Source organism: Macadamia integrifolia, chromosome 11, assembly GCF_013358625.1.
Source record: "Macadamia integrifolia cultivar HAES 741 chromosome 11, SCU_Mint_v3, whole genome shotgun sequence".
Lineage (NCBI taxonomy): Eukaryota > Viridiplantae > Streptophyta > Magnoliopsida > Proteales > Proteaceae > Macadamia > Macadamia integrifolia.
The window spans coordinates 29,810,396-29,824,689 of record NC_056567.1 but is presented as its reverse complement, the minus strand read 5'-3'; the positions used below and the strand labels follow the sequence as shown (position 1 = coordinate 29,824,689).

At 36.2% G+C, this 14,294-nt stretch overlaps 2 protein-coding genes across 6 annotated transcripts; one reads left to right on the top strand and one right to left on the bottom strand.

Moving 5' to 3' along the window:
* Positions 1–1,508: 1,508 nt before the first annotated feature.
* LOC122093812 (polyadenylate-binding protein RBP45-like) lies at positions 1,509–8,873 on the bottom strand. 5 transcript variants are annotated; one of them, XM_042664306.1, is made up of 8 exons: positions 8,671–8,873; positions 8,149–8,536; positions 6,464–6,938; positions 3,270–3,328; positions 3,064–3,194; positions 2,881–2,977; positions 2,621–2,794; positions 1,509–1,878 (listed from the first exon to the last, which is right to left on the bottom strand). In XM_042664306.1, the coding sequence occupies exons 1-8, from the start codon at positions 8,871–8,873 to the stop codon at positions 1,876–1,878; spliced, it is 1,530 nt and encodes a 509-aa protein (XP_042520240.1). In that variant the 3' UTR covers positions 1,509–1,875. The 5 variants fall into 5 exon arrangements, 4 of the variants coding, with proteins under 4 accessions (XP_042520240.1, XP_042520241.1, XP_042520242.1 ...); XM_042664307.1 differs by having other exon boundaries at positions 2,621–2,773; XM_042664308.1 differs by having other exon boundaries at positions 8,149–8,788.
* A 3,872-nt stretch (positions 8,874–12,745) lies between these two features.
* Positions 12,746–13,807, top strand: LOC122094305 (15.4 kDa class V heat shock protein). Its single transcript, XM_042665070.1, has 2 exons — positions 12,746–13,194; positions 13,266–13,807. Exons 1-2 carry the CDS (start codon positions 13,053–13,055, stop codon positions 13,532–13,534), a joined length of 411 nt encoding a protein of 136 aa, XP_042521004.1. The 5' UTR covers positions 12,746–13,052; the 3' UTR covers positions 13,535–13,807.
* The last annotated feature ends 487 nt before the right edge of the window (positions 13,808–14,294 follow it).

Genomic DNA, 14,294 nt, shown 5'->3' with positions numbered 1-14,294 from the left:
ATGAAGAGTAGTATTAATACACCTATGCATCACATTAAGGGTTATCTTGGCCAAAGAAACGACCAATTCATTCATAGGTCTGAGTTTAAAGGTGATGTTAGTTATAGTACTATAGGCATCCAAAAAAGGATAAAAGTGCTCAAAGGCCATGAAGTAGTTATTGGGTCAGAAAGGAGCCTATCTAAAATTTTCACGTCGGACCACACTTCCTTAATCCTCCATCCATTTAGCTGCGCTTGTTAGACTCCACTAAGAATCCCCTTGTTACTGCTTCAATTGGATTCTTTGCCATCAAGTAATTGGTCACGAATGAGAGACATTACCCATTATAGAGAAAGCAGCCACTCATTTTGATGTTTTCATTCACAACCTAGATTAAAATCACTATAATATTATCTAAATTCAGAATCATGAAAGCAGGGGAAGGGGAGGGAGAGGGAGATTGATGGTTTTTGAAGAAAGTGTTATTGTACCACCAAAGAGCAGGAGATAAGATTTTGTGTGGATTAGTATTTTCATGATTAATGGTGAGTTTGTTCCAATGATTTCAAATAAAATAACATTATGATCAGAATGATTAAAAAAAAAAACCCTCTCTTGGAGTTCTTCGGAATAACATTTTTATTGAAACAAAACAAAATAAAATGGTAAAAAAGAGAGGACAGATTATTCAGTGGTTAAACCCAAAAGGCACGCAGCCCAAATATATTTGATAAAACTCATGGGATAAAAAAAAAAGTGCCATAAGGACTCAGGGTGCCCATGGCAGAAACACAGACTTTGCATCTATTTTTCCAAACATCCCTTGTGAGGATGCCACCACCATTGCATAGTCTCTAAAAAAAAATAATCTTCAATTTCAAATGTAAAAGGAATTTCCGTAAGAATCACCACCAGTGTGAACGATGAAAGAAACATATATACCTGTTGAAGAGTCCACCTGGATTAGTACTCAAAGATACACTTAAAAAATTTACAGCCATTATAGTGACACTCCATTTTTGGAAAGGTGACCACCAAATATCGGATTGTGATGTAACCTGGAGTTTTAAAATGTCAAAAATAATTGGTTTGAGAAGGAAGGAGGTAAATAAGCCTTTTTTTTTTTTTTAATGAGAAGACGGAAAAACTTGGATTAGGTTAGCAAAAGTTCAGAAATTGTTGGTTAAGTATGCAGATTTGCAGTGCCAGAGCTACTGCTCTCTATGGTCTTCCTAGCTATATCTAGAAAATGGAGCACATGGCTCGAATCCAGATCATGCAAGTAAGCCAATGTTCCAATCATTTCCACAGGTTAAATCACGACCATACAATTAGAGTGTAACTAAGGGATGAGTGGTGGAGTTTGGGGATCCAAATATCATTCCACAGATCAATGTTGCAGCCATTACCAATCTGCTAGGGAAGTATTTAGAGGAGTTAATCCATTTGGGCTCCCCAAGGTGGAAAATGCTACTCAGAATATTTTGCCACTCACCACCAAACAAACTCAAATGGAAACCAGAATATATCAAACATATCAATCTTTGATGTAAATAATGGAAGTCTATAAAATAGAATTCATCTCCAGCATAAGATTACTAGTCTATAAAAATCTGTCTGGAAACTCAGTTGCAAGTAAACACAGAAGAGAAATGATAAAGCATAAAGATAGAACAAGGGCCTAAACAATCAGAGCAAGCGAGCAAGCTTTACAGCTCCTTCCAATGAAGGATTCCAACCAAGGCTAAGCCCTAGTAAAGATGCTTGAAGAACAGCAGCAAACTAGATTACACTAGACAAATGAATATTCCGCTCTCCTCGTCCCCTCTTTAAATACACATATGCCTCTAGATGACAATCACGATCAGCTGATTCCTCATCCCCACGAATAGATCACTGGAAAATGTAAAAACAAAAGTATTTTAGCATGCGAACAAAGAGAACTGTAATTCTTTTTCTTTTTCTTTCTTTTTTTGGTAAAGAAAGAGAACTGTAATTCAGCAAGCCCATCAACAATGTTAGGAAATCATACGAAACTATAACCTATCATCATACATGACTGAAAAGATAGAAAGGAAGGTGGGTGGGTGGGTGGGTGGGTTGGGCAAAGCTACGTTAACTCCATCCACACCAAAACACGTGCATACATAAATTTGCATTTGTACCAAAAAGTTAGCTAGAATGAAAAGCCCAACCTTCACTTTGACCCTCCGGCAAACATGGCCTCCAAAATAAAAATTTCAACTAACCATGTGAATGAAACAAAGGTGAGATAAAGTTGAGTTCTACTCAGCAAGCATCACTTGAGTAATCACAGAACCTATTACTTAAAATTCCAGTCAAAATAGCATCTACTACTCATAATTTCCCTTGAAATCCTAAATAGACACATGGCATGCATTCCAATTATATTAACAACGTGCAATTTTTTCATAATTTCGGACCTTGAACAGGAACTCAAGAATACAGGCTACTTTTAAGTTGCATTGTTTAGCAACAGATGCTCCCCCCCCCCCAAAAAAAAAAAAAAACAAGTGATCAGCACAAAAGAAAAAAAAAAAGAAAACCTTCAAAACTGATACTTCATCATTGATTCATCCCTAGAAGGGGAATCTGGGTAAGATAAACAAATTCTCACCTGCTGTTGTTGGTAATTCCCATATCCTGGATACGCTCCATAAGCATACATGTTAGGATCTTGTGGAGCTGCTGCATATCCATATGATTCATAACCTTGAGCATATCCATAATACCCACCACCATTCCACTGGTTTGGATCTGGCTGCTGCGGCTGAACCCATCCCCCAGAGTCCTGAAAATTTGTTAGATTCATGGGAGCACACAAATTTGAATATATTAAAGCACAAATCACTTAAATAATGGGTCAAATTCAGAAACCTGTTTGTTTGCAGGGGTACGTCCCCATGAAAGTCGAATATTTTGTCCCCCTAACTGAGTTCCATTCAACATCAGCAAAGCTTCCTCAGCACAAGCTCTGAAAAACCCCACACATTTAAAAACAGCGGCATTTGATATTCCAAAACCAAGCACGGCTCTAAAGTTATTCAAAAACTCACTTACCTGTTTGCAAATTGAACAAATCCACAACGTTTTCCCATTGGTATTTTCACATGAACTAACTCCCCAAATTGAGCAAAAACTTGTCTCAGATGGTCATCTGTGACATTGGAATCCAAACCACCAACAAATATCTGCACTCAAAATTTATGTGTCACAATCATATGGCATAAAGACCTGTATGCATCTAAAACAAATAAAGTACCCACAGTTGTATTATTGGGATCATTCTCGTTCTGAGTTCCTTGAGTAGTACTCTGGTAAGAAGCTGCAAATAGCAAATGCATGTGAAAAAGAAGGAAAAATAAACAAATAATGGAGAACAAATAGAGCCAAGTCAGGGTAGAAGATGCAAACGGAAACGCTGAGCACCAGCCAACGATTTGCTGCTCAAGAGATTAACAAGTCAAAACATAATTATTTTCTTAATCCTACCAACCTACAAGTTTCTGACAACTAATGCCTTAATAAAGATTCCCAGTTTGCACAGACGCAGCATGATATCTCAAAATTAATACCAAAACAGGCATTGCATCAATTTTGACATGGCAAAGATCATGAATATGGTCTACTCAGTGGCATTTTATACAAAAGAAAATACCAAGAACCAATGAGTTTATGACAAAGCATAAATGCTACCTTTTTTTTTTCTTTTTGGTTGGTGTGGTGGGGGGGGGAGTGAACCAATAAGGGAACAAACAAGGGATCCAACAAACAAAGAAGTCAACCCATGTCCTTGCATTAATTAAATCAACCGGTGCTAGTTTGTATATCTATTATCAGGCTTTTTGCTGATCTTTAAAATGTACACCCCAAAATCAATTGGGTGTGATCATTTCAATCAGCTCTTACACGCAAGGTAACAATCACCAAAGACCAGGATGGAAAAAGGCACCCACAAGCATGCGCACACTTCACTGACCAGAATATATACAGGTATAACGATAAAAAAAAAATATCTATTCACCTAGTAAAACCATACATCCCAAAAATATTCTGCCATGTGGTAGATTTCAGTAAAATGCCAAATTGCAGTTCTACCAGCATCTTGCTATGCAAGGCTCAGCATGACAGCTGGTGCATCACCATCCTCCCAAATAATTAACAGAGAACTGAAAGAATGAATACATGTAAAACTACATGTCATGCCATCAGCAAAGATTGTAGGATAATGTATAGAAGTTCTCATTGGATGACCATATGAGAAACCATGAAATTATTATGGGATGAGCCAATCCAAGTAGGAATAACTGAACAGATTGATTCCCATTCAACAATGCAACAAATCAGACCTAGCACCAATCCTTGAACTCATGGCCATGTACAAAATTCATATTATGGGCATTAGAGAAAAATTGCTACCATAGACAACAGCTTCACTGAGTTTGAATAAAAGAAAAATGAATGAGCAAATTGAGCAAAGAGTCAGGTATGTAAATGAACAAGTCAAAAGCAGCAAAGTCGGTGCAAAGACGTGTCTTATCACATGATAATTACACAACAATAAATAAGAGTAATTCTCCATCTGAATTAGAGCATCTCCAGGGCAATCGAAAAACAAGCCCTAATATCTCCATCTTCATTTTGTAACTACTATTTCAATGTCATTTGTTTTGCCCACCAAGAATTTACCTTTAACAGCAGTCACCTCGACCTTTAGCCCATTTTTTTTCTGTTTGGACATTAGCTATCAAATCCTTTCTTGTGGTTCCCTCCAAATTTTTTTTTATTTTTTATTTTTTTTAAGCAGTTCCATCCTCCAATTTAAATGATCATCCTGCACCAAAATCTCCACCAGTGCAGCAACAGGTCTCACCCAAAAAAAAAAAAATTCTCATATTGTCACAGTAGGAGTGATTCCCCATGGATTGGACCTCACAGCAAAGTTTCCACATGCTTATGGTTATAGAGGTTTCCAGATCGAAGTGACGAATTATTTACTTAGACACTTGTGACAGGAAACCTCTGGCCCACCACTTTAAAGCTCCAGATAAATCGCATCCAATATGGACAAACTAGCCAAAATATTAATTTCCAAACTTCTGGCTACAAGTATCACACACTAATGAAAATTGCTAAACCTATGAATCCACTAGTTTTCAAACTTGCACAACAACTTTCAAATAAAAATACAAAAGGAGCTCTGTCCGAAGACCTGAGCCATTTGTAGTTTTAGAACTCTCCTAGAACATATGATAGAAATGCAAAAGAAATTGGACGATACAGATGAAAAAGTATCTGTAAGGGAAAAAGAAAATTGCAGAGATCTAACAGAGGAAGGATTGTCCAAACACAAATGTATACAATTAAGATGCATTAATCACAACTACTCACAAAAGAACATATAAGCTAAATAAAGTGAACAAAAATCACTCACTTGCGACCATGCATAGCGATATAAAACTAAATAATTAACAACCCTGCAAAGAAAGTAAATAGAAAAGCTAATATCTATAATTAGCTAACGCATCACCAACAAAGTGCGGATAAAGCAGGGCGATGAAAGAGAATGCAACAAGAAACCTAACCTAAGAGGGAAATGTACACCATGCACCTATAGCCATGCAAACGAAAGCATGGTTGCTACATTGTAATTACAGGCAGCTAGTGCTCTCACATTAAGAGATACTGCCTAAATTCCAAAACAGCCTTTCCCCATTAATGAAATGAAAAACTGGAAAAAACAATCAGAATATGAGGAAAAAGAAACCGGCTTTACAATAATTATAACATAAATGGCCAAAGGAACAAACTTGCAAAGAACTAAAGCAGTGATTTATCTGACTGGTTTATAACAAAAAAAAGAAGTAGAAAGAACCAACAAAATTAAGAAAGAAGAAAGACTGGAAGAGTATAAATGTAGACTGAAACTCTTCAAATATAAGAAAATGGGGGAAGTAAATCGCAATGTAGCATAAGAAATGCCACCGAAAAGTGAAATTAAGGACAAAATTATGACATAAACAGTAAAACTGACCTAAACGAGGCCACGCACTAAATGGGAATCATTTCAGCTGAAATCAGTTCCAGGCCCCTATATGAGAGAGCCTCTTGGCATCCTGCTTCGAGAGAACATGAGTTTTATAAGTCTGAGAATTCTCAAATACATTAAGTGTGCCCAATTTTACAAAGGAAAGTACTGGAAGGAAATGACTTTGTAAACTTCGGCTTTTCTTCGAGTTCGTAACAGAAGGAAATGCAAACTTATTTAAACAAAGTTGAGCTGATCACGTCTCATAAACACTGAAACCCAACATTCAACAGAATACTCCAAAATGTTCCAAAAACAAAGAAAGGGGCATCCAAACAAACAAACAAACAAAACTGCTTCTAGAACATAATAATTCAAAAAATCTGCAAGCAATCATAGCATTCACACTATAAAATTCAGGAAAATACATACATTTATTTTGCTGCTGGCCACCCACACTCTTTTTCGTGGTTGCTGGTCCAATACGCATTGGCCTTGTTGAACAAAACATCCCATTCATTTCAGTCATGGCACGCAACTGCTCGCTTTCATCTCCGAACCTAACAAACCCATAACCCTTTGATCGTCCAGTTGCTCTGTCAGTAACAACTTTAGCACCCTTGACAGAGGAATAATGACTCCTGAATGTCTCTTGTAACATGTAATCTGTAACATCAGCTGCTAAATCTCCCACAAATATTGGGAAGTCTGAACCATCATCTTGACGCCTCTCCCCGGAACTAAAAGTAGCCCAGTTCAGTCTAAAATTCTGCTCGATACTAGGCATGGGTGTGCCATTGTATGACGTTAAAGCCCTCTCTGCAGCAGTGTGAGAAACAAACTCAATAAAACCATAACCCTCGGACTGACCGGTTTGTTTATTGCGGATGACTTTCACAGACACAACCTGAAAGCACCAGTGATATCATCATCCATCCACGATAACAAATGAACATGATAAATAAGTATAACTAGTATAATAAATGACATTTCCTTTAATTATAACATATATCTGTTCCCATGCACATGTTTGCGCCAAAGTAGATTTCTATGGCACGTTATGGACAAGGAAGGAAAAATATTTTGATGAAAGAACTCAATCACTTGGGATGAAATTTTTTTTAACAATTTAACATCAGCTATGCCAAAGTCCAGTGAAACAAGGGAAACAAGGTAAGAGAGGAAAACAAAGAAGCAATTAATACTGCATTGGGGCTTTTCCACTGAAATTTTAAACCAAAAAGAAAGCATCATAGGCACAATATCTAATTTATTTATTAGTGTTCGCTAATAAAAAAAAATAACAATAGAAACAAATGAACTACATTCTAGTTTTCTCTCTCCTCTTTAATCTTCTCACTGGTAAACTCTCAAGCAAAAATATGTGGATATGCAGCGTGTAGTAAGCAAAAAAAAAATAAAAATGAGCGTGCAATGTGAACCAAAGATGAACAATGTAACATGAAGTTCAACCTAGGTGAATGATTTCACCAATCATTGTCTTCTTCTGACTTATGGTTTAACCAATCATTTAGTCATTAAAAACATGAACAATTTGCCTAAACATAAGCAATGATAACAAAATTCTCCAAAGCAGCAGGTATACTTTATGAGAAAATCACGCCCTCTCACACTCTCTACTCCCTGACCATTGGCTTGGCATGAATCCGTCAGCACTCCTTCCCATGCGTCCATTGGCTTGGCATGAGAGATGCCAACAAATGAGGGGTGTAGCTCCCTCCCCCATAAATTATATATCCTACTTGCTGACTTTTCAGCTGACAAAATAGCGTGTCCAGTCCCAAATGGGCTAGCGGGACTGCAGCGTTGGGTTTTCTTAACCCAATATTTCTTTAAATCTATAAAACCCTAATGCATTGGCAACATAGTAACCTTATTGAGATCGACAAAAAAAAAAAAAAAAAAAGATTCAACTAACCAAACATAACTTCAACAATAACAATAACAAAAAAAGACGGCGTCTTAAATGTTGCGATTTCACTCTATCCAAACACAATCACCAAAATGGTAAACTTCTCAAACTATCTCAAAGAATATGAATATACAGTGTGAAGAGTTTATCAAACTATTCCAAACAAGATAAAACGGTATGTTACCTCGCCTGTATGAGCAAAACAACTGTGGAGGTAGGTCTCTTCCATCCAGTATTGTAAATCTCCGATCCAAAGAGTGCGGATCTCATCAGCGCTCACTGGCTGCGCGGACGCGTACTGAGGCTGCATCTGTTGCTGCGGTTGGGGCTGTGGCTGTTGAGATGGTACCTGCGGCTGCGGTACTGCCTGTGGCTGTTGACCCCACATAGGAGGAGCCTGTTGCTGCATAGGCTGTTGTGGGGGCATCATCATCCACTGCTGCTGCGGTGGTGGCTGCTGTTGGTGCTGATGTTGATGTTGGTGCTGGTGTTGTTGATCCATCTGTGAGGGAGCCATGGGAGGAGGAACAACACCACTTGCAGGTTGCATCATCTTCGCTCCAACGCCAAAACTATCGAAAAAAATCCTAATCGTAAAATACCAGAAAGCCTACAGCGAGCGTAAATAAACTCCCGAAACAATCTCAACAACAGGAAGGAAACAAAAAATAATCCGGAAATGAACGGAGTGGAAAAAGAAACCAACCCTGGTAACCTCGAAGAAGAATAATGACGGTGAACGGGAAGCAGATAGGAGATAAGGGTTCCGAATGAGAGAAACCCTAACTCTAGCGAAAGGAGTGGACTGTGGGAGAAAGGGATTTTTCCACAGTTGCGATGAGTTTTAAAGGAGAGAGGAGTAGAAGGGAAAATGAATAATTGAAAAGGATAGGATGGGAAAGGAGACATGGTCGTGATAAGAGCCGAGGTTTGATTTTTATTTCAATTTTTTTTTTCTTTTTTTCTTTTTCCCTCTGTCGCTTTCCAGTGGAATATATTTTCCATGAAATAGTTTCTAAGGCGGTTGTCTTCTCGTGCGCACAATAGTGTAACTCGGACCGCTAGACTGTTTGAGGTTTGTTTGGATTTACGGAATCCTCTCAAGATTGCCACGTGTCAATTTAGGTTCTTTGAATCTATATGATTGAAAATAGTAAAAATAGAAAATAATTATTTTCTTATTTTATTTTTCTTAGAAAAATAAAAAATAAAAATCTTACTGTTGAAGTTGCCATGTGGATCAAGGTTTAGAAACCCGGAATTGGGATCCGGATTAGTTTCAATGATGATATCATAGTCGATCAATACTGATGATGAATCAATAGGAATCGGATTAAATACCGAGAGATCAATAATGTTTTTTATTTTTAAACCCAATAGGCTAGCGGCTCATAATCACTTTGTGAAATCTCACGGTGACAGATACTCGTAATGATTATGATAGAATCTACAAGCGGAGTCAACATTCATTTAGCTTTCCAATATGTCCTTGGTAGGGATTCTTCCAAGAGCAAGTCCCTACAAGAAAATCTTCAATTTTAGGGCTTATTAATTTGAAAACATCATTTTGTGTATTAAAAGGCATGTACGTCTATGGTATTCCAGTTAGTATTATGCACTTTCATGTTGGCCTACATTTTTCAAAGCTTAAATTAAGAAAGAAAAAAAAAATCAAATCCACATTATTGTGCTACTTTATAAATTTCGATTGAACTAAAGCTTGACATATGATTACAAATTCTTTAAATATCCACTAAAATTGGACATCACCTGATCTACCATCTTCGTGAATATTTCGAATATTTTAGCAATAAAAGATATGCTAAATTATTGGCAAGAGTATAAATGGTGACAATTAAGAAAGTGCATCTTTTTACACAAAAACTAGCCAATCCATGGTTTCCCATAGGGTTACAAAGCTTAATTTATGAACCAACCTCCCATCTCCTTATATAACCTACTATGTTAAAAAATTATTTTTTGTTTCCAATAATCAAAATGAAATTATTCAGAGCTACCATCAATGAATGTCAAATATTCATCATAAAGGCATATCGAAGTTAATTGTGAAATAATTTTTAAAACTTTTAGATGATAATGTAAACATGTCCCCAGGATTTGGACGTCATCAGAATTACTACGTGGCAGATTTTGGGACATGTCAAAAGAGTGAATGACTTGTATCTTTTATTAGTATTCAATGAACCATGAGTTTTTTTGGGGTGGAGGGGGGGGGGGAAATTCAAAGAACCATGCTAACTTGACCGGCTAGGGGCACAAATTGCATAAGATATGTCTAAATTTATTGACTTTAACCTTAATATCAATAACGTAATTGTGCGGCCACTAAACATGATAGGAAAATACTCCATAGTTAAATGCTCTTTGACGGTCAAAGTTTCACTCATTTAACAGATTTGAATGTTTGGTGGGTCACCTAACACCTCTAAATTAGCCATGCCAAATTGTTTATACTATTTTCTTCTTTGTAGGGGCAGTGATAGGAGTATGAATAGGCAAAGGTCATTTATATGAATCATCCGAGGAAGGACTAAATCCATGTCGATCTACTTTTGCCATGTGGTGAGGTGATTTGGTGATCCCAACTATTTGATAAATAGGATATAATTTCGATTGTCCACTTGTTTCAGTTATACCACTCCTATTTGTTCTTCCCCGCCTACCTTCAATCATCTATTTTTTCTTGTTTTTTTTTGGACACCATTTAGATATTTTTTTAATGCCTTAAATATATATATATAGAGAGAGAGTTCATGGCTCTATCTGCCCACAAAATTTGAGGCTCACTTGAAGAGGTGCTTCACAGATATTGGTGCCACCTTTTAAAACCTTTGTAAATCATTGTTACTTGGTTTATTTTGTCAAAAGACAAGTCAAAATTTACTCATAAACCTGCTCATTGTGCTTGATCATGACATGACAAGTGGATTTTCTTTTAGGGATCTAATTGATGCTCGTTTTGTTTTATAATTTTGTTAAAGGTGGGAGTATTATCTTGTGTTGGGGAACACTGACATAGGCCATGCTCCTAAATAGATGAAAATTTCCATTTGTTTAATTAATAGATTCTATTTTATATTTAAAGAGAAATAATCAATCTATAAGTTCAATTTTCAACAATTATTATGGTATGAAAATATCCTTTTGATTAAAGCTTAAAAGATGGTAAGATGATAACATGAATAATATGTCCGTCAAATTAGAGTGATTAATATTTTGCAATGTGTTAAATAGTTAGGGTAGTGTGTGATTCACATTTTCACTGCCTTACATATAACATCAACCAAATTTGATCAAGCCAATAATTAATGTCAACCGATGATGTATGAATATTCAATGTTGTTAATATATACATTCATTGGATTAACATCTAATTCATTCGCAACACTCTATATAGGCTTTGTACTATTGTTTAATTAAAATTTGGGCAAGGGTTCTTTGACCAAGTGGCATAGAGTGCACTCTATGAGCAATAATGAGGTTTTTAATGCTGCATTGGTGGGGTAGTAAGTGATTGTTGGGCTTATGACCTTGGAAATGACTTCTCCACACTGAAGCTCGTGTTTTTTGTGGGTTGGACACCTTCAAATGGTATTAAAACATGTTGTTCGTGCACTAGTCATAACGATAAGAAATTTAAATATCTTATACAATTGGATTAAGTAAAAATCACAAATGTTTATTTTTTCGATTTGAAGAAATTTAAATTTCTTTCTTTCAATTTCCCTTACAGCCAAATGGAGTCTCAACATAATGTGTACAATGAAGGAAGCCAGATTCAATATGGATGAAACTGAAAGGCTTAAAAGGGCCTTAACGACCATTTCCTATTATTAGGATTATTTCTTTCTGCGGATGAGTGGATCCACCTCAGATCTACAAACCCATGAAAAATCCCTAACTCTAATTATTGATCAGACTGTCATAAATCATTCTTGCAGCTCATCAGATGGCTATGATTCAAGCATTCCACGCCTTCCATTTCACAACTCCCTAAGTATAGGTGTTAGTTATATTAAAAAAAAAAAAAAGGGAAATTACATTCCCCTTCCTTAAACTTAAGGTTGTCAAATCAGAACCAAAATCGAAAATCGAATACAGTTCTAGATTGAATACCCTGAATCGAACCAAACCGATTATAATATGGTTACATCCTAGATCTAAAATGAGGGTTTGTAATTCGGTTGGGTCTGGATCTGGATCTATATCAAGAACCGGTGGTTTTAATCGAAATCGAATCGAATAACTTGATGTAACTTTTTCCACTTTTTTATAAACTAAACACTTGATGTAACTTAAATAGAAACCGACGTAATTAATCATTTAAATTGTCTTATAGAGTTATAATTAATAGTCTAAGTTTAAAACCCTTATTTGTTGGGGAAGACCATAAACCTAGTGAATTAACTTTTGTATTTTGTCTTTCGCATAATAGAACCGAATTTAAAATTAGATATTGGAACCAAATAAGAACCGAATACAAAACTCGAATAGGAATCGAAATTGTACCAGACTTGGATAGGTTCGGTATGAATACCGATTTCAAAATTGAGACGGGACCTGGTCTGGTTCTGGATCACACTAACACTCGTTGGAACTGAAATCATAACCGGACCGAATACCTAGTTCTAAACCGATTGACACCCTTACTTATATAGTATTCCCAATGGCACTTTCTCCCCATTTACTCTCATAAATACCAATCCCTTCCCCTCTATATTCTTGACATCGAAACACAAAACACAGACTATGGTGCCTCTAACCACTCTCCCATTAGTCCATGCATTAGCGTAGTAGTCAAACGACCGGATACATTCTCTTGCCCAAAAAATTTGCAGGTTTGGATATTAGGAAATCTCGTCTCTCAAACTCCACCCCAATTTGCTAACCAAAAATGAGGTTTTTTCTCTTCACCTAATCATGGCAACTAGTCCATATATAATAAACAACTCAGCTTCTCTCCTCCACCCAGAGGTCCATCCTTTCCGCTTCTCCAATTGAATAACCCCCATTGATATCATCCTAACCCAGCTTAGATAGCAAATTCTGACCAGAGAGGGAGATGAAATGGAGTTCTTAAATTTCCAACCAGCTTCCTGGCCTTTCTTCTTCAATGCTCCAGCCATCTTTCCTCCATTCTTCACGCAGGAAATCCATGTCCACTGGACCGAAACACCAGAATCTTATATCTATTCGGCTTCTGTACCAGGTAATTAATTAATTTCCAGAACCAAAATCCAATTTTTAGGGTTTTTCTTAATACTTCTTTGATCTACACAGGTGTGAGGAATGAGGAAATAAAAGTGGAAATTGAGGATTCGAAATACCTGATAATGAGAACACAAGCGGTGGATGGGGAGACGAAGCCGGCGAATAGTTTCATGAAGAAATTCAGGCTTCCAGCTATGGTTGACGTTAATGGAGTCTCTGCTGTTTATGAAGATGGCATATTGAGGGTTACCATTCCAAAATCTTTTGTAAAGAGGAGGTTCCGTATTGATCCTGCAGATCTGCCGGAGCGCTACGAAATTCTTGCACCGGCGGCTTGAAGAGAATTTATTTCTCTGATTTGTGAATTGTGAATTGTGATTGATGATTTCAGGTCCATTACTACTCGTGTATAATTTCTTATGGAAGGTGACATTGGTAATGAAATTTGGATTATGGGTTGTGTAAAGCTGATTAGGTAGAAATAGAAATTGAAATTGAAATTTTAGTAGTTTGTTTGTGAATCTCTTTAATGTACAAATGTACAATATTAACAAAGCAAGTTTATGAATTTGTAAATGTGGTTGGATGTTGTTGTAAACTTTTCATGATCAGATATAAGCATTTTTTTTTTAACCATATGATGTAAGCTTTACCTCAAAAAAAAAGAAGAAAAAAAATGTAAACAAAAATCACTCTCAAAAAATTCAAATCTAGCCGATCGTTATTTGTGAGTTGCAATAGAGCAATTTTACTGTTGTATATGCTAAGGTCTACTTTTTACACAATATTATTATTATTATTATTATTATTATTTTTTTTTTTTAATTTACACAATCTTTTTAAAACCTACAAGACATAAGTGTCATCAACGTTAATTTTGATTGTCAAATCAATTATCGACGTTGTCCATGTCACACTACTTGGATGAAAAAAAAATTAGGAAAATTTTTAAGATTACAAAAAAATGAATTTTAAGTTATCAAATTATTCATCAAATGTTTTAATTAAATTACTTGAAATAAAGATGAGTATTATAAAACTATCCAACATAGAGTCCTTTCCCAGACCATTTATGTTTTTTACATTTCCACCAAGTCT